Source organism: Hibiscus syriacus, unplaced genomic scaffold (assembly GCF_006381635.1).
Source record: "Hibiscus syriacus cultivar Baekdansim isolate YM2019G1 unplaced genomic scaffold, ASM638163v2 tig00117056_pilon, whole genome shotgun sequence".
In the NCBI taxonomy this organism is placed as follows: domain Eukaryota; kingdom Viridiplantae; phylum Streptophyta; class Magnoliopsida; order Malvales; family Malvaceae; genus Hibiscus; species Hibiscus syriacus.
In genome coordinates this window covers 6012791-6033040 of record NW_024063539.1, presented here as the reverse complement: position 1 = coordinate 6033040, position 20250 = coordinate 6012791, and the positions used below count along the sequence as shown (strand labels likewise).

General features: G+C 31.5%; 2 protein-coding genes across 3 annotated transcripts; one reads left to right on the top strand and one right to left on the bottom strand.

Moving 5' to 3' along the window:
* Positions 1–44: 44 nt before the first annotated feature.
* On the bottom strand, positions 45–734 carry LOC120198453 (GRAS family protein RAD1-like). Its single transcript, XM_039199799.1, has one exon. The coding sequence runs from the start codon at positions 732–734 to the stop codon at positions 45–47; it is 690 nt and encodes a 229-aa protein (XP_039055730.1).
* A 15122-nt stretch (positions 735–15856) lies between these two features.
* LOC120198582 (nuclear transcription factor Y subunit C-2-like) lies at positions 15857–18915 on the top strand. 2 transcript variants are annotated; one of them, XM_039199890.1, is made up of 2 exons: positions 15857–15979; positions 17821–18915. In XM_039199890.1, the coding sequence occupies exon 2, from the start codon at positions 17871–17873 to the stop codon at positions 18669–18671; it is 801 nt and encodes a 266-aa protein (XP_039055821.1). In that variant the 5' UTR covers positions 15857–15979; positions 17821–17870; the 3' UTR covers positions 18672–18915. The 2 variants fall into 2 exon arrangements, with proteins under 2 accessions (XP_039055821.1, XP_039055820.1); XM_039199889.1 differs by having other exon boundaries at positions 15871–15979; positions 17812–18915.
* Positions 18916–20250: the final 1335 nt, after the last annotated feature.

Below are 20250 nucleotides of genomic sequence, written 5' to 3'. Positions count from 1 at the left end.
CACTTGAACCCCATCATTCGAAGCCCAGCTCTGCCTAGTCATCTTCACCATGGATCCACTTGTTCGTCCCTTTCGGTCCCGTCCGACCCTTCGTAAGCTATGATGTTCCATATTTCTTTGGCAAAGTAAAGCCTCACTATCTTCATCCTTTGAGGACTATGTCTGGGTAGACTAGCTTCTAGTGAATAGAAAATGGCTGAATAGCAGTGAAGGGCCTCGAGGAACTGCCCGTGAAAGAACAGTCCGTTGTGGTTTGCATCTTGTTCCACCACTGTCAACCGAGCTGGGCTTAGTTTCTTGATTGCTTCGAGCGATCCTTTTCTTTCTTTGACATATTTGTGCAAGTGCATAACTGTTGATGTATAATGGTTCCCCTTCTCTTGAGATTCTCTGGAGTTAAAAGACATGGTGTAACTGACTCTGATATTGTGTGGAACTCCATTGCTATACCGAGTGAGATAGCTAGCATCCTCGATGAGGGACTTCATATAGGCTTCGAGCTCTAGGAGATGTACATTGCTGGTTAATGTCGTTATTAGAAGAGTCGGGGGACCTTCGGGCCTTGATGCTAGTGTTCGTATCAGGGAAGGACATTGAAGTTTATGTTTCATTCCTAGATCAGTGATGTGCAAGGAGCCTTTCGCTTGTGCTGCTTGAGATATTGCCTCATTTGCAGCCATGAAACCAAATGCAACGCAAGGAAATATGTGGTAAAGTAGTTGAAAGGCCTCCATTTTCTCCTCTACCTATTGCTAAAGACAATCTAAAATTTCCTAAATCAAACACATGATTTCATTCATCACGTGACCTCAACCCTAACTTCATATTTATCCGACAGGACCACGCGCTTCATATATTTCAGCTAATTTTCTAAACTACTCTTCAGTTAGGGGTGTAAAAAACTGACCCGACCTGTAAAACTGACTGAAACCGACTCGAGTTAAAATTATTTTTGACCTGCGTTGTGACGATCCGAAACCGACTCAATTCGGAACTGGTGTTGACCTGAACCCTAGTTGGACCTGGAAATTATGGATCTGAACCCAACCTACATCCGACCTGAGAACAACCTGAACCCGAATTGAACCAAAAAATATGATACTCGAACCCGAACTGCATCCGACTGATACGAACCTGAACCCGAACCCGAGATTAACCTGGTAAATACCCGACCTGTTTTCAACCTAATCTGTTATGAATCTGGCCTGTAATTGACTCAACCTGTAAATGATCCGACATGTTGTTAAAGTGAATTGATATTATCATGACTTATAAGTGAAGTTACAATTAATATAATTATGTTATTTTAAATTTATAAATAAACTTATGATAATTAATTTAATATGATTACTTTTTGAAATTTTATCATAAATTATTATAATAATTAAATTAATATGATTACTTTTTAAAATTTAGATTTATATTAATTTTAATTTGTATATTATAAATCTGATTTTTATGTTAATTCCAATTCATAAATTTCTTTATATTTCTTATATTTTAAATTTTATTTATAATCACTCAATTAAATTTAAATATTATCTTATTGAACTTGATTTTATTAAGTTATATTAATTGAGTTAAAATATTCATAAATTTAATTTACTTTTAATGTGAAAATTGATTAATAATTTAAGTAAACTTAACTTGAAATTTTAAAATAAAAATATATTAGTTGAAATGATGGACTTATTAAAGATTAAAAACTTGAATAACATTACAAATACTAAAAAAATATTTATAAATGAAAGTAATTTTATTACACTTGAAAACATTAAAATTACAATAAAATTAACTAAACAAAATAAATTTATGTTGAAATAAATGCTCTCAGATCCTATAGCTAATGTTTACAAGGCTAAAAAGCCTAACTATACTACCAAAAATATCATCATCGAGCATTTATACCTAAATGCCACCAACATGTTTAATTATGGGAAACTTTCTAGCTTTAAAAGCTAAAATGTCACCAACATAATTCAATATGAGTAACTATTTAGATAAGAATTTATAAGGTTCTAAAATTGATTTAAGTCGGACCAACAAAAATAATTTACAAGGCATCAGCGAGTAATAAACAACAGCAACCGACAAGCATCAATGTACCAATTCAACAAGTATCGTTGCATCGATTCAGCAGGCATCCTGCATTAAGAAAACATACAATCAGTGGTAAAGCCAAAGGGAATTCGATGGCCAACAGTGCCAAACATTTCTGACTTTACCAAACCCTTACAATATCAAGCAGAAACAAGCAATATCAAACAGAAGCAAACAATATAAAATAGAATAAAACAGAATCAAGCACCAAGTATGAAATCTTGTAAGGCAATAAGGCACCCTACAAAAGAAAAGGATTATTAATGAACTATTTGAAACTTTTATTAAATAAACATAATAAATATTAAATATTAAATTACATTTGAAGGGAATAAAGAAGACAAAATTTCTAATTCAAATCTCTAATTCGAATGATTTCAGGGACCTTTAAACACCCTAAAAATTACAAAGAAAAATTAAAATAATTAATAAACAATTTGAAATATTAATGACATTAACATAAAAAAACAATTTGGATTACCTTTACAATGAAGACTCGTTAACCACAAAAAGATATTCTTCTTCCTTATCCCCCGACTCAAAATCATACAACCAATTACAGGTTGTTACAAAAATCTCAACATCTTTAGGTAAGAGTTTAGCTCTTAATTTGTTCAAAATTTGACCCCCCATACTAAAGGAGGATTCGGATGCAACCGAAGTAATTAGAATAGCCAATATATCTCTCGCCATGCGAGAAAGTACCGGATATGAAATACTTTGATTTTTCCAATAATCCAAAATATCAAATTCAGTTTCTCCAGTATGAGGGACAAGAGGCAAACTGATGTAAGAATCAACGTTAGATCGTCCACTCCTTGAAGCAGCTAAATTGGCATCGAAAGTCTAAAAAATAAAAGACAAAGATTAGTAAATGAAAACAAGAAATAAATAAGATAAATTCAACTTAAAATTGTAATTACTAACCTGAAATAGATCTGATTTTCTAAAAGCTCGAGGCCGATTGGAACTTGACTCACTTTTGCCTAAGGATTTGTTACTTTGGACAGAAGAAGAAGAGGAAAAACCACAAGGTGTATTTTTTTTTTGAATAAAATACATATATAACTCAAGAAACACATTATAAATGAGACTTACCCTTCTTTGAACCTCATCCTCAACATAAAGAACATTGTACAACTCTTTCAGAAGTTGTAATTTATATCGAGGATCAAGTAAAACAACAAAAGTGAGAATCATTGAGTGATCAAACCAATATTTCTCAAATAGTTCAAGCATGGGTTTAGCTATTGCAGAAATACCTTCACAGGGATCATTATGAGCCTCACACAATAATTTTTCAATTGAAACAATATTAGCCAAATACAAGTTAGAATTGGGATACTTAGAACCAGAGAACAAAGTAGTAATTTCATAAAAAGACTCAAGAAAATCACAGATTGTTTGAACAATTTCCCACTCATGATCAGTAATGAAATCTAACTCATTTTTCCTATTAACAAACAAATTAATTGCTAATCTAGCCTCAAGTTCCCTATGAACCATCAAGTAAGTAGAATTCCATCGAGTAGGAACATTGTAACACCCCAACCCGTATCCGACCCGGATACGAATCCGAGGTGTCACATTGACCTTTTAAAACATGTACTTGTATAAAATAGTGAGTAATTTAAAACTTTTATAACATATAAATGACTAATTTACATAAAAGACATTTTCATTATTACAAAACCAATCAGAGCGTGTATATTTCACTTATTTATTTACATATAACTATTCGAAACATTTATAAAACTGTTCATAGCTTAAACAATATATTCTTTTGAAAACATGCCAACTAGAACTTTATATACTAAAATACATATTATTCACATCTTTTCTGATCTGATCTTTAGTAAGGAGAACTGACCTGTCTTGCTCCACATTGCTCTTTACTCTTCTCGAAACCTACGTGTAAATCACTTACACGCTAAGTCAAAGACTTAGTGAGGCATATAAACATATAAGGTAAACGGTAACTAATAATCATACCTAAACAATTACTACTAACATTTCATACCACTCATACTTTTACATGTAACAAATATATGCATACATATATGCCATTATCATTCATATCTTTTATCTCATGTTCCTATGATCTCTTATGTCCATATCATATAACATATACCATAACCAATTGCACATATACATATCATGTCACGTAAACTATATATATATACTATCATTGATTCCTTTCATCATATGGTCTTATAAGTTACCATTTGTACAATCAATATCACACATGAAATTCCACAAGGAAACAAACATATTATCATATCACTTTATTAATATTATCTATTTAATAGCCCATGATACACATGTGAGAGCTAAAGATATGCGAGTACATAGAGGTTGTGCACTAATGCTGTCACCACAGCTCATATAATTGCACCGAAGTGCCACATATAATTGCACCGGAGTGCCGCGTAGAATTGCACCGTAGTGCCATATAATAATGTCCATAAGGACCACATATAATTCCTTAAGAATCATATACATATACTAGGGATCAAGTATGTGTCTCACCAGACTTCACACATGTTCCAAAGAATACATATATATCCCGAAGGACCACATAGACCCTCGACTCTTGGCATGCCAACTATACCCCTAGCTCTCATGACACATAACATGGGCATTATCTTTTATATCCTTTTACATATTCATGTTTTTCACTATTGGAAATAGACTTATCACAAGTCTTATTTTCCCTTGAACCTCATATACTGGAGAATGTGCACTCACCTTAGCCTTGTTTGCTTTGAATCAATCTTAATCCTTAGATTGTTCCGGAACAAGCTTTATTCTATATCTACATCATAATAATACATTGATACATATCAGTATACTAATTGATATCTTCTAAATTGTCACTTCTTAGGCTAAAAGAAAAGCCCATTTCATCTTTTAATGAAGGTATGCATCGATGCACTGCACAGTGTATCGTTGCATTCCCTATCGGTGCATCGATGCACTACTTGTGCATCGGTGCATAAAATACATTTGATGTTTGTTTATTACTGGGATGCATCGATGCATGCCTTATGCATCGATGCACCAATTGTATTCGATTTTTTTTATATTAAAAGAGTGCATCGATGCACTACCTGTGCATCGATGCACTACCTGTGCATCGATACACCTTCAAATAATTTCTGGGTTTTAACCTTGATGCATCGGTGCACTATGAATATGCATCGATGCACTCTGCCCAGAATCCTCTTTTTGAACCCGAAAATTCATTCTTTTTGGCTTAAATCCTTCATATTTCAACCCCTTTCATATTCCTAACTTACATATACATACTTAAACTCATTAATATTCATTTATCTCATCTTTAACCTTAATATCCTCTCCTCTTTAGGAATTTCAAGAATCATACCCTATTTTCCACATGTTTCAAATCTAATTCTAACACTTAATACTTCTTAATTAAGCTGATGACAAGTCAAATTTAGTTTCAAGTTCAACTTATCAACTCCATTCTGGAAATTCACTCAAGAACTCCAAATCTTTAATCTTCCCTAACTCATTTATCTTTTGATCTTAAGATAACTTAACCTTTCCTTAAGCTTAAGTATCACCTAAGAATCATAACCCAATTTTTAATTCAACAAATAACCAACTAATTAAGAAACTCAACTTTGAGCTGGAGCTTCACGCACAAAGAAGAAAGGAGGAGAAGAGAATTCTGGAGACATTGTTTTTGGTTTCCTACACTCCCACATGTAAAAATATATATCCCCACTATCACATTTTTAATTCCTTAAATGATCAAATGACCATTTTACCCTTTATTTCCTTTAATAATTACTAACAACTTTTAGAAAATACTTCCAAATAAATCACTAAACTAATACATTCTTCTACTTTAGTCACCAAATTCTGAAACTTTACAATTTGGTCACTAACCCATAGTTTGAGATGTTACAAATCTCCCCTCCTTTTAAAAATTCGTCCTCAAATTTTCAGTGCACATCCTGAGAAGAACATATCTTCTAACGTTCTCATGATGCTTTCTGAACTTAATCTTTTGTATCATCTTTAATAACTTGGTTCTTATCTTTTCAATTATTCGACTACCTTTTACTTTATATCTCCTATCATGTCACTTATCAGATAGACAATAACATTAATTCTTATTACTCAAACTCATAAATCAATCAAATTCATTGTCAATCTTCAATTGTCTTTCAAGAATCACCAAACTTTTATTTCATCCTTACTTAACTGACTCCAAAACTTCCTTAATACATATAAATCTTTATTCATTTCTCTGACTACATCCACTTGACCAAGAAACATAACCTTGAATCTTCATCATAACTGATTAAACATACACTTTGCATAACTAAACAATTTCTCATATTACCTGACATACCTTTATTACTTCTGGTTAAACTTATAACCTATATCTCAACATAATCTTTATCACATCTAATTCTTTAAACTTCATCCTTTCATTTTCTTCATAAATCAAAATCTTCTTATACACCAATCATATATTTCTTTCATGTTCACATACTCTATTCCTATCACTTAAACTTATCTCTGATTACCAATCTTTATTATATCTTTATAACTTTACTAATCAACTTCACTTATACAGAACCTCATTCTTATCGTATTTTGCTTGTATTTTCTTCCTTCAAAATTTTCTTTAAAACACATAAATATTTATCTCCTTGCCTATATCATATCTATATGATCAAAATACACAACCACATCCAGATTCGTATCTCATTTGATTAACTTACTTTATGTTTCCTTCAAATCTGATAATTCTAACATCCATGCCATTACATCTAATTAATAACAACTTTTCAATCTAGGGCGTAAGCCCTGATCAAATTAATCATAAACATCATTTCAGTTAAAATCAACCCAGTGTAATTCACTTATTGAACCCATACTCTCATTCATATACAATATTATGCCTTGTCTCCTTTATTACCTTTCATTTCAATGATTAAAATACATAACCATATCCCAATCCACACCATACATAATTAGCTTACCCTGAAATCATCTTCTAATCCTTTAACTTTAATACACTACTATCTTATAACTCTGTTAGTCAACATCGATTCTTCCAATCTAAAACATAAACCTTCATCGAACCATTCATATACATTCTTTGCAGTCGGAATTATTTCAACAATAGTTTACTCAACTAATCAAATAAACATTCAATCTCATACATCATGTCACTTCCATTATTCAAGCTTAACATTCTAACTTCCTTTATTTATAAACTGATCATTGATGTACCCATAGTTAAACTCTTCTTATCAATCCTTAGTTTTACTCAAACATTTAAATCCTCACTTCCTTCACTCTATCACTTTACTATAATCACAGTATACAACTGTATCCAGATTCACTTCATATTTGGTTATCATAACCTACCATATCTTGAAATCTTGTAATTTCAATACATTCCATCCCATAATCTTGTTAGCCCACGCTAACTCTTTCCATCTTAAATACAAAAACAGTATCCACCTCACTTGATACATTTAAAATACTTCTTATCCTTCATATTATTTAATTTCTAGCAAAACACTTAATTCATTCCTTGGTCTTTATCCATTTATCCTTTTATAATCCGCATTGTCTTATACATAACTAAACCATATCATGTTCTTCATACTCCCATGCTCTTTTATATCACATATATTTATCCTTAACTATCACTCCTTATCACATTTTCATTACTTTGATAGTCAACTTTACTTGCACAAAACCTTATTCTTTACTATTCTTATACTTATGTTTTCTCCACTTGTTTCAAAAAAAATCACCAGATTTCAATACTCATCTAATCCATTTAAAATACTTTTTCTGCTTCGATTTACATAACTTCTAAAAGAGCTTTTAACCCAATTCACAAGGGTTGTCTTTAACCCTGACTTATCCTCAATTAACTCTTTATTTAATCTTTCAAGATCAAACCTACTGTTGGAGTCTGTCGAACTCTCATCTAATTTGATTCTATGACGGAGAATACAACTAATTCATGTCTGGTTTAAAGTTGAACCAGAATCTCTACCTTTCTTTGATGGTGCTAAAATTCTATGAAGCACTAATTCTCTTAATCATCTGAGATTTTTTTTCCAATCCTTTTATTCTTAGCTCTCGCTAGAGCTTTAACACGATCAACCATTTCTTGAAATGAGAACAATTTCAAAACCAGTAAAACTCTTTTAATTTAAGGCACAAGTCTTAAACAATCAATCACATGTATCCTTTTTATCCTTCTTAATCAGAATCAATTCAACAATAAATCTGCTTAACTTATCAAACTTACTTTTATACACATGCATGTGTAATTCCCTTTCTTCAAGCTCATATATTCGAGCTTCATTTATCCGCCATACTCTAACTTATCAAAGTAGTAACGAAACTACTCAATTTAATTTCTCCTCTTTGGAGAAATAAAAACCTTCTATCATATCATCTAACCATAGGTCTGTAACAACAGAACCTTCCTCAAATCCATCCTTGAACTCGGGTGCTCTTAACTTTTCAACTATTTCGATACATTCATTCTATGAGTTAAAAAAAATATAAATTGAAAATTCATCAGAATATTCTTCAACATGGTGAAGACATTCCCTAAGTTTATACATGCACTTTCTGAGGTTTTTTGCTCTTCTCCCTGCCTGGCCAGGGCAAGTGAATGCTATTACCTTCAGTCTATTACCTTGTGCTTCACTTTGGAAGCTCTCATGATCATACATCTAATATAACATAACATTTTAATTCTATTAGCAAGACAATACACTCCTTACACTATCAGATCAGAAATTATTCACTTTATGTTGGCATGTATACTTTTTAAAACACTTTTTACTTCGATTGATGCCTAGAATCGGCTAAACCGTAGCTCTGATACCATTAAATGTAACACCCCAACCCGTATCCGACCCGGATACGAATCTGAGTTGTCACATTGACCTTTTAAAACATGTACTTGTATAAAATAGTGAGTAATTTAAAACTTTTATAACATATAAATGACTAATTTACATAAAAGACATTTTCATTATTACAAAACCAATCAGAGCGTGTATATTTCACTTATTTATTTACATATAACTATTCGAAACATTTATAAAACTGTTCATAGCTTAAACAATATATTCTTTTGAAAACATGCCAACTAGAACTTTATATACTAAAATACATATTATTCACATCTTTTCTGATCTGACCTTTAGTAAGGATAACTGACCTGTCTTGCTCCACATTGCTCTTTACTCTTCTCGAAACCTACGTGTAAATCACTTACACGCTAAGTCAAAGACTTAGTGAGGCATATAAACATATAAGGTAAACAGTAACTAATAATCATACCTAAACAATTACTACTATCATTTCATACCACTCATACTTTTACATGTAACAAATATATGCATACATATATGTCATTATCATTCATTTCTCTTATCTCATATTCCTATGATCTCTTATATCCATATCCATATCATATAACATATACCATAACCAATTGCACATATACATATCATGTCATGTAAACTATATATATATACTATCATTGATTCCTTTCATCATATGGTCTTATAAGTTACCATTTGTACAATCAATATCACACATGAAATTCCACAAGGAAACAAACATATTATCATATCACTTTATTAATATTATCTATTTAATAGCCCATGATACACATGTGAGAACTAAAGATATGCGAGTATATAGAGGTTGTGCACTAATGCTGTCACCACGGCTCATATAATTGCACCGAAGTGCCACATATAATTGCACCGAAGTGCCACATAGAATTGCACTGTAGTGCCATATAATAATGTCCATAAGGACCACATATCATTCCTTAAGAATCATATACATATACTAGGGATCAAGTATGTGTCTCACCACACTTCACACATGTTCCAAAGAATACATATATGTCCCGAAGGACCACATAGACCCTCGACTCTTGGCATGCCAACTATACCCCTAGCTCTCATGACACATAACATGGGCATTATCTTTTATATCCTTTTACATATTCATGTTTTTCACTATTGGAAATAGACTTATCACAAGTCTTATTTTCCCTTGAACCTCATATACTGGAGAATGTGCACTCACCTTAGCCTTGTTTGCTTTGAATCAATCTTAATCCTTAGATTGTTCCGGAACAAGCTTTATTCTATATCTACATCATAATAATACATTGATATATATCAGTATACTAATTGATATCTTCTAAATTGTCGCTTCTTAGGCTAAAAAAGAAGCCCATTTCATATTTTAATGAAGGTATGCATCGATGCACTGCATAGTGTATCGATGCATTCCCTATCGGTGCATCGATGCACTACCTGTGCATCGGTGCATAAAATACATTCGATGTTTGTTTATTACTGGGATGCATCGATGCATGTCTTATGCATCGATGCACCAATTGCATTCGATGCTTTTAGATTAAAAGAGTGCATCGATGCACTACATGTGCATCGATACACTTTCAAATAATTTCTGGGTTTTAACCTTGATGCATCGGTGCACTATGAATATGCATCGATGCACTCTGCCAGAATCCTCTTTTTGAACCTAAAAATTCATTCTTTTTGGATTAAATCCTTCATATTTCAACCCCTTTCATATTCCTAACTTACATATACATACTTAAACTCATTAAAATTCATTTATCTCATCTTTAACCTTAATATCCTCTTATCTTTAGGAATTTCAAGAATCATACCCTATTTTCCACATGTTTCAAATCTAATTCTAACACTTAATACTTCTTAATTAAGCTGATGACAAGTCAAATTTAGTTTCAAGTTCAACTTATCAACTCCATTCTGGAAATTCACTCAAGAACTCCAAATCTTTAATCTTCCCTAACTCATTTATCTTTTGATCTTAAGATAACTTAAGCTTTCCTTAAGCTTAAGTATCACCTAAGAATCATAACCCAACTTTTAATTCAACAAATAACCAACTAATTAAGAAACTCACCTTTGAGCTGGAGCTTCACGCACAAAGAAGAAAGGAGGAGAAGAAGAGAATTCTGGAGACATTGTTTTTGGTTTCCTACACTCCCACGTGTAAAAATATATATATCCCCACTATCACATTTTTAATTCCTTAAATGATCAAATGACCATTTTACCCTTTAGTTCCTTTAATAATTACTAACAAATTTTAGGAAATACTTCCAAATAAATCACTGAATTAATACATTCTTCTACTTTAGTCACCAAATTCTGAAACTTTACAATTTGGTCACTAACCCATAGTTTGGGATGTTACAAACATCCAATACTAACTTACCAGAGAAAGAAGTTTCACAGTCTTTAACAGCTAATTCAAATGCACAAAGTCGAGAATCAGCAGAATCAATAAACTTAACAATCTCACATAATTTATTAACAGAAGAATCAATTACCTTCAAACCTTTTTGAACTATTAAGTTCAAAATGTGGGCATCCCATCTTATATGGAAGTACTTACCATTGCATGGAAGATGAGAAATAACATTCACATCATCTTTTAGTCTCCTGACCATTTTATCATTTGCAAGCATTATCAAGTGTAATGGTAAAAGCTTTTTTTCAAGACCCCACTCACATATCATCTTTTTAACAAACTTAAATATTGACTCCCTATCATGAGGAGGAGGAAAACGACGAAAATTAAGAATTTTAGACTGAAGTTTCCAGTTATTATCAACATAATGAGAAGTAAGAGCAAAATAAGAGCGTGAAGTACAGACAGACCAACCATCACATATAAAACAAACACGACTTGAAATAGTATGCATTGAATCAAGTAGCAATTTCTTATGCTTTTCATGCTCCAACATGTAATACTTTGTAACAATATACCTAGATATATCCTTAATAGAAGAATTAAGGTAATGATGTAAATCCCTAAGTTTTTCATTATCAACAATACTATATGCATAACCATGACACAGAATAGCCTCAACAAACAATTCACAATATTTGTTTTGATCAAAAGAAGCTACATTACCAGGATTTTCAGCAAGAAAATCTTTATATGCTTGGTATTTCTCAGTATGTCTTTTAGGGTTAGATGTACCAATATAAGAATCAACTTTATACCTTTTCACTTTGCAATACTTACACTCGGCATAAACAGAACCATCATCAGATTTGGTGAATGTGTAGTGATCCCAAACAGGAGAGGTTCTTCTCCCAAAATCGGATGAACCAGTGGATTTCCTCTTAGAGGATTTATTTAAATCATTTGCTTCGGACAATATATCATTTACATCCCCTTGCAAAAAAAACCATGGTTAGTTTACATTACAACAATAAACCAGTACATCATTTACATCAACAACAATAAATCAGTTTGGGTTTGGGTTTGGGTTCGGGTTCGAGTTTATTTGAGTTTAGGTTAAGGTTAGGGTTCAGGTTAAGGGTTAGGAAAATGAATAGTGGTTTAGGGTTAGGGGTTAGAAAAGATGAATAGTTTGGGTTTTGGTGTTTGATCGAAAAAAACAAGTTGGTTTTAAGTTTTGGGTGTTTGTAAGGATTTGGGGAAGAACACAGATGAACATTGGATGAATTTGTGGGTGTTTGATTGGAAAAAACACGAAATGGTTTGGGTTCGGTGTTTTTGAAGATCAAATGAGGGTTTTGGGGAAGAACTGGGATGAACAAATGAAGAACACGAATGAACACCAATGAAATTTGGGTGTTTGATCGAAAAAAACACGAAATGGTTTGTGTTTAGGTGTTTTTGAATATTAAAGGAGGGTTTTGGGGAAGAACTGGATGAACAAATGAAGAACACGGAAGAATATTTGGGTGTTTGATAAAAAAACACGAAAATGTTTTGGTTTTGGTGTTTTTGAAGATCAAATGAGGGTTTTGGGGAATAATTGAGATGAACAAATGAAGAACATTGTTGGTTTTCTAGAGAGAAGACAGAGGATTTGAGAGAATCAGAGAGTTGGAGAGAGAGAGCAAAATAATGAAATGAGAAAACGAGAGGAAAATGCTGAAAATGAAAAAAATGCCTTTTATACGGGTTCGTTTGGGTTTCGCGTTTGGGTATGACTCACGTGTTTTTTAACTTTGTGTGAAATTGTAGCGTGGTCTCCTAATTTTAAATTTGTTCAATTTAGTCCAAATTTAATGATGCAATATATTAATTTAAGTTTCATATTCCAACTTTTTTCAATTTAGTCCAAATTTAATATTATAATTTATTAATTTAAGCTTCATATTTAAAATTTGTTTAATTTGATCCTTATATATTTTCCAATTCTTTCAATTAATATATATATATATATATATATATATATTAATAAATTAATATATAGGTTATAATATACTAATGAACTTTTCAATATATAGTTTATATATAGTAATGAACTATATAATATATAGTTTGTATATACCATATACTATATAGGTTATATATACTAATGCACTATATAATATATAGTTTGTATATACCATATACTATATAGATTATATATACTAATGAACTATATAATATATAGTTTACATATACTATATAGTTTATATATACTAATGAACTATATAATATATAGTTTTTGTATACTAATGAACTATATAATATGTAGTTTATATATATATTATATAGTTTATATATACTATAGTATAAATTATTTTATATAGTATATAAATATCAACTATAGTATATAGTTTACATGGTTTTTATATATAGTTCATATGTAAATTATACTATATAGTATATATAGTTTTTATATATATAATATATAAATATAAACTATAGTATGTAGTATATAAATATAAATTATAGTTTATATATATAGTATATATTATATAAATAGTTTATATAGTTCACTAATAAACTATTTATATAGGTCATATGTAAACTATATAGTTTATATATATAGTTCATATGTAAACTATAGTTCATATGTAAATATCAACTATAATTTATATGTAAAATATAGTTAGTATATAAACTATATAGTTTATATGTAAACTATAGTTCATATATAAATATCAACTATAGTATATATATAGTTCATATGTAAACTATAGTTCATATATATAGTATATAAATATAAACTATAGTTTATATAAATAGTATATAAATATAAATTATAGTATGTAGTTTATATAAATACAAATACAAATACAAACCCTAAATCCTAATCCCTAAACCATATATACTATATATATATATATATATATATAAACTATATAGTTTATATTAATAAACTATATAATTTATACAATATATATTATTTATAATTATACATATATAAATATAAATTGTATAGTTTATATATAATTCATATATAATTTATATATAAACTATGTAGTTTCTATATAGTTCAATAGTTCATATATAAACTATATAGTATTATAGTTTATACATGGTATATATAGTTTATACATAATATATATATATATATATATATATATATATATATATATTAGTTGTTTTAATTTTTTTCTCAACTTTTGAAATGAATGCAATTTAGTCCATTTTACAATATTTTTCATATTTGATCCCTTTTTGTTGTTTAATTTATTTAAATTTTTATTTGTAATTTAATATTTGTTTAATTTAGTCCTCTAAATTTTATTTGCATCTGAAATTGACCCATACTTATTACTTATTTATATTTTTTAATTGGCCCATAACTTTTTAAATGAGTATAATTTAATATTTTTTGTATTAATTTCAACCTCAAAATTGAAAATTATTTTAATTTGATTCCTCATCAATGTGCGTTGTTTAATTTATTTAAATTTTTATTTGTAATTTCATATTTGTTCAATTTAATCCTCTAAATTTTATTTGCATCTGAAATTGATCCATACTTATTACTTACTTCTATTTTTTAATTGGCCCATAACTTTTTAAATAGGTATAATTTAATATTTTTTTTGTATTAATTTCAACCTCACAATTTAAAATTATTTCGATTTGATCCCTCATCAATGTGTGTTGTTTAATTTATTTAATTTTTTATTTGTAATTTCATATTTGTTCAATTTAATTCTTAAATTTGTATTTTTCATAAAATTGAACCATGGTTATTTATATTCTTAATAATTTACTATAAATCATATACAATTACAAATTGCAATTCAACGTTCGCGAAAGACGAAAATAATTAATCCAAAATTAAAAATTAACCCGATTTGTGCTTAATCCGTATCTGATAGAGATCCGACTTGAATTTTATCTACCAATGATATGACCCGATCTGAACGAGATCCGCCTGAAGTCCATCCGAACCTGAATTAACCTACTTTTTAACTGCTTCAGACCTGAACTGTTTTGACCTGAACTGACATCGATTCGAATTGAAAGTAATTCGACCTGAACCCGAACTGTACCTGATGTCAAATCAACCTAAAAATGACCCGACCTGATTTGACTTGGACCCGACCTGATCCGAGTCGAAATATTAAATTTACCTAAATTAACCTGTATCTGATTTTACCTTACTTGATAAGATCCGACTGAAACCTAAACGATTATCCGGTTTTACAATCATATCTTCAGTGACTCTTCGCCCACTTACGTTCGCAGCCATTTCCCTCGAGGTAGAATACGTGAGGTCGTGAGCCTCTTCCTCTGACCCATTTGACCACTTGGTGTTTGACACGTGGAATGAACTAAAACTAAAACTGTCCTCGGGTCGGGTGTTATCATTGATCGAAACGTGTCCTTTTGTTAGATACCTCCAGAAAGCTCTTTCTCTTCCAAAATTAAATTTATTTAATTATTTATTTTATTGAACATTCAAATTGAAAGCTCTATCAGCTCTCCGTTTCCAGTCTCCCATTGTCTCTCTCTTCTTGTTGGTTTCCTGAGAAGATTCAACTGGAGAAAGGAAGATAGATCACAGGTAAAAAATAATAATTCTGGGTTTTTACTTTTCTTGTTTGGTTGGTGGGAAAGGACCATAAAAGAAATTTCGGTTTTTTTTTTTACTTTTCGCCTGGAAAAGAAGTTTGTTATCATTTCTTAGTGAATCTTAGGAAGCAAACAGGTCTGTTATTGTTATTATTAGGGTGGGATGGCCCAGAAGTTTATTCCCTTTCCACTGCATGTATGGTTTTCTTTCTAGAAAAAGGAAATAAAGCTTTGGGGTTTTATTTGTTTGTATTTTTTTTTCTCTGATGTGAATTAAAAATGCAATTGCTCTATTGTAATTAGGTTACTCATGCATGTCAATTGGATGTGGTAGCTTTTTAAGTTTAGGATCTGGAATTTGAAAGGTTTCAGTTTTAAGATTAGATGGACTTGTATTTCTGAGTTTTATTAAAGTAATTTAAGTATCAATCATATCTGCAGGTTGGAATAAAACTAGTGAAATTCAGTTGGTTTCTCATCTGCTTTTGTTTCTTTTCAATTTCTAATCAGTACTGGAATGGAAATTGTCTGTCTGAGTTAACGCTAGGTGTCAGTGATCGATTCTTCAGAAGTTTGGTTTGGTTAAAAAAAATTGAAACTAATTTTCAATTTGCCAATTTAGTTATACTCACATTTTATTATAGGAAACATATTACGCAGCATGAATCCAAGCAGATGAAATAGAATAAAATAAAATTTGTGGCATCTTGTTGCTTTCATATTGTTCATAAGTGAAAAATATTGAGCTTACTTGTCAAAGATCAGATTAGCTATGAGATGACATTTTGATGCTGTTATAAATTCATTCAACTTGTCGAGAAATGGATTATCTGTAAGATGGTATTTCGTCACTGCTATTTAATTCAGTCAACGTGTCGTTACAAGAATTAGCAATACAACAGTATTTTGTTGCTATTTTACTAATTCATGAGGGAAAGCTTCATTTATCATAAACCTGACTAGTTTCATGTACGTGGAATCAAATTATCTGCATTCTGAAATGTGTTTTAATTCTTCTTCTTCTTCCATTAAAATTGTTAGTGAGTAGGTCTATGACTGTGAATAAGTTGTTTAAATAATTTACAGTAATAGAGGAAGTGTCTGGTCAAGCTACAGACTTATGTTAAAGAAATACCTGTTTCAAATGGTTTAGAGATACTCGTATTATGGGATGGTAAGAGAAGGCTTATTATCACAAGGCTTTTATGAAATTTCTGTATTGCCTGTATTGTGTTAGAGCTTATGCCATTTGAATGTAATAGTCACTAGCGGGAAAAGTAACACGATCAGCCTTCAAACATTTGGTTTTGAGGGAGGAGGAAGTGGAGGAGAGTGAGGTAGAGCGCCTTGGTCAAATATAGGCAACTGTTGGAATTCAACTTAATCAAACATGTGTTAATTCTTGCTGATTAGCACTCAAGTTTTTAATAGGACTGCGGCTCGAATGATAGGAAAAGCGGTGTGTCTGTATGTCTATTTTATGATAGATGTCCATCCACATGTAGTGATTGCCAAAATTTTAGTTATTTTTATCGACTGTTTCATCTCTGTATGGTGTTGCACCTTGAAGATCGAGTGTTGCTTCGACATTTGATCTTGATGCCCTGTAAAATTTATTGAAGATTTTTAGATATATCCTTGTGTTGATGGTTCTTGTCATGTTAATGAATGGAAAAACCGTAAAAGAGATACAATATGTGCTATTTTTCTCTACTTGTGTATTATTTCTATATGATCTTGAAAAAGACGGTTTGAAGAATCTATGTTAGCAAGATTACCTTTTTATCAGCTTAATGTGTACTTTTCTATCTTTATTTGTAACAGCGTGGCCGTGGGGTAATGAGAAGATAGAACAAGATCAAAGAGATCTCTGTAAAATCACCATGGATCAATCGGGAAAAACACAACAGCAGCAGCAACAGCCCACGTTGGGAGTTGTACCTGGTGGCGGGCAGATGGGCTATTCTAATGCTCCTTACCAAACTGCTCCGATGGTCACATCTGGCACTCTGGCAGTAGCTGTCCCTTCACAAACTCAGCCTCCGGCTACTTTCTCTAGTTCTCCACATCAACTTGCCTACCAACAAGCTCAGCACTTTCACCACCAACAGCAGCAGCAACAACAGCAGCAGCTTCAAGTGTTCTGGGCTAACCAGATGCAAGAAATCGAACAAACAGTAGACTTCAAGAATCACAGTCTCCCACTTGCTCGGATAAAGAAGATAATGAAAGCGGATGAAGACGTGCGGATGATATCAGCAGAGGCTCCTGTAATTTTTGCAAAAGCGTGTGAAATGTTCATCTTGGAACTGACTTTACGCTCTTGGATCCACACAGAAGAGAACAAGAGGAGGACACTACAAAAGAATGATATAGCAGCTGCAATTTCGAGGACTGATGTCTTTGATTTCTTAGTCGATATTATTCCGAGAGATGAGCTGAAAGACGAGGGACTTGGGATCACCAAGGCCACTCTTCCTTTAGTTGGCTCACCTGCTGATATTCCATATTACTATGTCCCACAGCATCCTGTGGGATCACCGGGGATGATAATGGGAAAACCAATTGATCAAGCCGCTGCATTGTATCCAGGCCAGCAGCCTCGACCGCCCATGGCTTTCATGCCATGGCCTCAGGGTCAGCCACAGCAGCAGCAATCCGAACAGCAGCCAAGCGATTCGTGATTCGCCAACACATTGTAATCGGTTCGTTGCAGTGACATTTCCGATAGTCGGAAATTAAATCAAGCACTGCTTTATCCTGTAGTTAGGTTGTTTTAGCGGTAGGTTAGGCACAAGCTGTAACATTGAGAGTGGATGTTGCTTTAACATGTCATTTGCTGTTTGGTTTTATGATGTTTCCTTGTAAGAATCATGTTGATGGCCATGGAATTATAACTATATTTGCTTGAGTGGGTGTTGCTCCGAACGAGTTTTATTGGAAGACATTTGTTGTAATTTGTTGGGCTTGGGAATTTTCTAAATGTAATCTTATTTTTGTGCTTTGTTTGTTGGCCTAGCTTGACTTGGCTGGCTTTGTACAAATTTTCAGCTTGTTGGACGGCTGGCCCCTTCTTGGATAAAAAATAAAAAAAATTGAAATATACATCTCATTTAAAATTTAGTATACAATTATATAAATATCAGTATAAAATTATATTTTAATCTAAATTAGACTATCAATAAATTAAGGTTTAATGTAAAAATATTTACTCAAATTATATCTAAAGTTAACTTTAAATGCCTAAACTTTTTGTTAAAAGTAGGTGCCTACGTTCACACTTTTAGGTATCTTGATCGTAACTGTTATTAAATTTGACTATTATTTAACACGTGTTAGATATATAAATTAATTTTTTGTTTAAAAAAACTTCCAATTATTATTTTAAAAAATCTTTTTTGAAATTGTTAAAAACCCCAAAATCCTAAAAAACCTCGATTTCAATCCCCTCACCACAATCGGCTGGCAATAAACGCTAGCAATTAATCAAAATCTCGACAGCGCCTGAATATCCAATGATCGAACCCCATGATTCAAGCGACGATTGTTGTAAGAAATGGACGATTGTGATGACTTATTGATTTCGATTAAAGGTGATGTTTCCAATGATCGAGCGACGATTTTTTTCGTCGTGCGTTGGAATCCGATTAGATGAAATGACCAATGGTAAAGGGAAACGACCAAGGCAATATCGTAGGTAAAGGAGTTTGGAATTAGAGTTTTTAGAGTTTTGTTTTTTTTTATTTAAGAAAAAAATTATATTTTTTATAAATAAATTATGTTTTTTATTTTAAAGTAAAATTTTTAAATTTTATAAGCCTGACATGTGTCATTTAACCATCGAATTTAACAGTAGACATCTAAAAGTGTAACGTTAAAAACATTAAACATTTTTTTAAAGCAAAATACTTTAAACATGTAAAGTTAACTTTAAGTATAATTTAAACATTTGTTTATACATTATGCCATAAATTAAATATTATGATTATAAGAAAAAAACCATGGAGATAGTCATAGCTCTCTCCCAAGCATAAACAAAAAGCTCTCACTGAGACCCGAATATTCCCGTACATCACATTTGGAGACAGGATCTTGGTGGATTGAGTGGACATCCATTGATATGTACAAGGCCTACTCCGTACTCGGTTCTCACTATGACAACTACATATAGCCCAAGGGTCCAAGGAAGATTTGTTCGCTTGTTAGCAAAAATCCTGATAAAATTTGACATGCTTAACTGCAAGCTTATTTCAGTTCCAACCA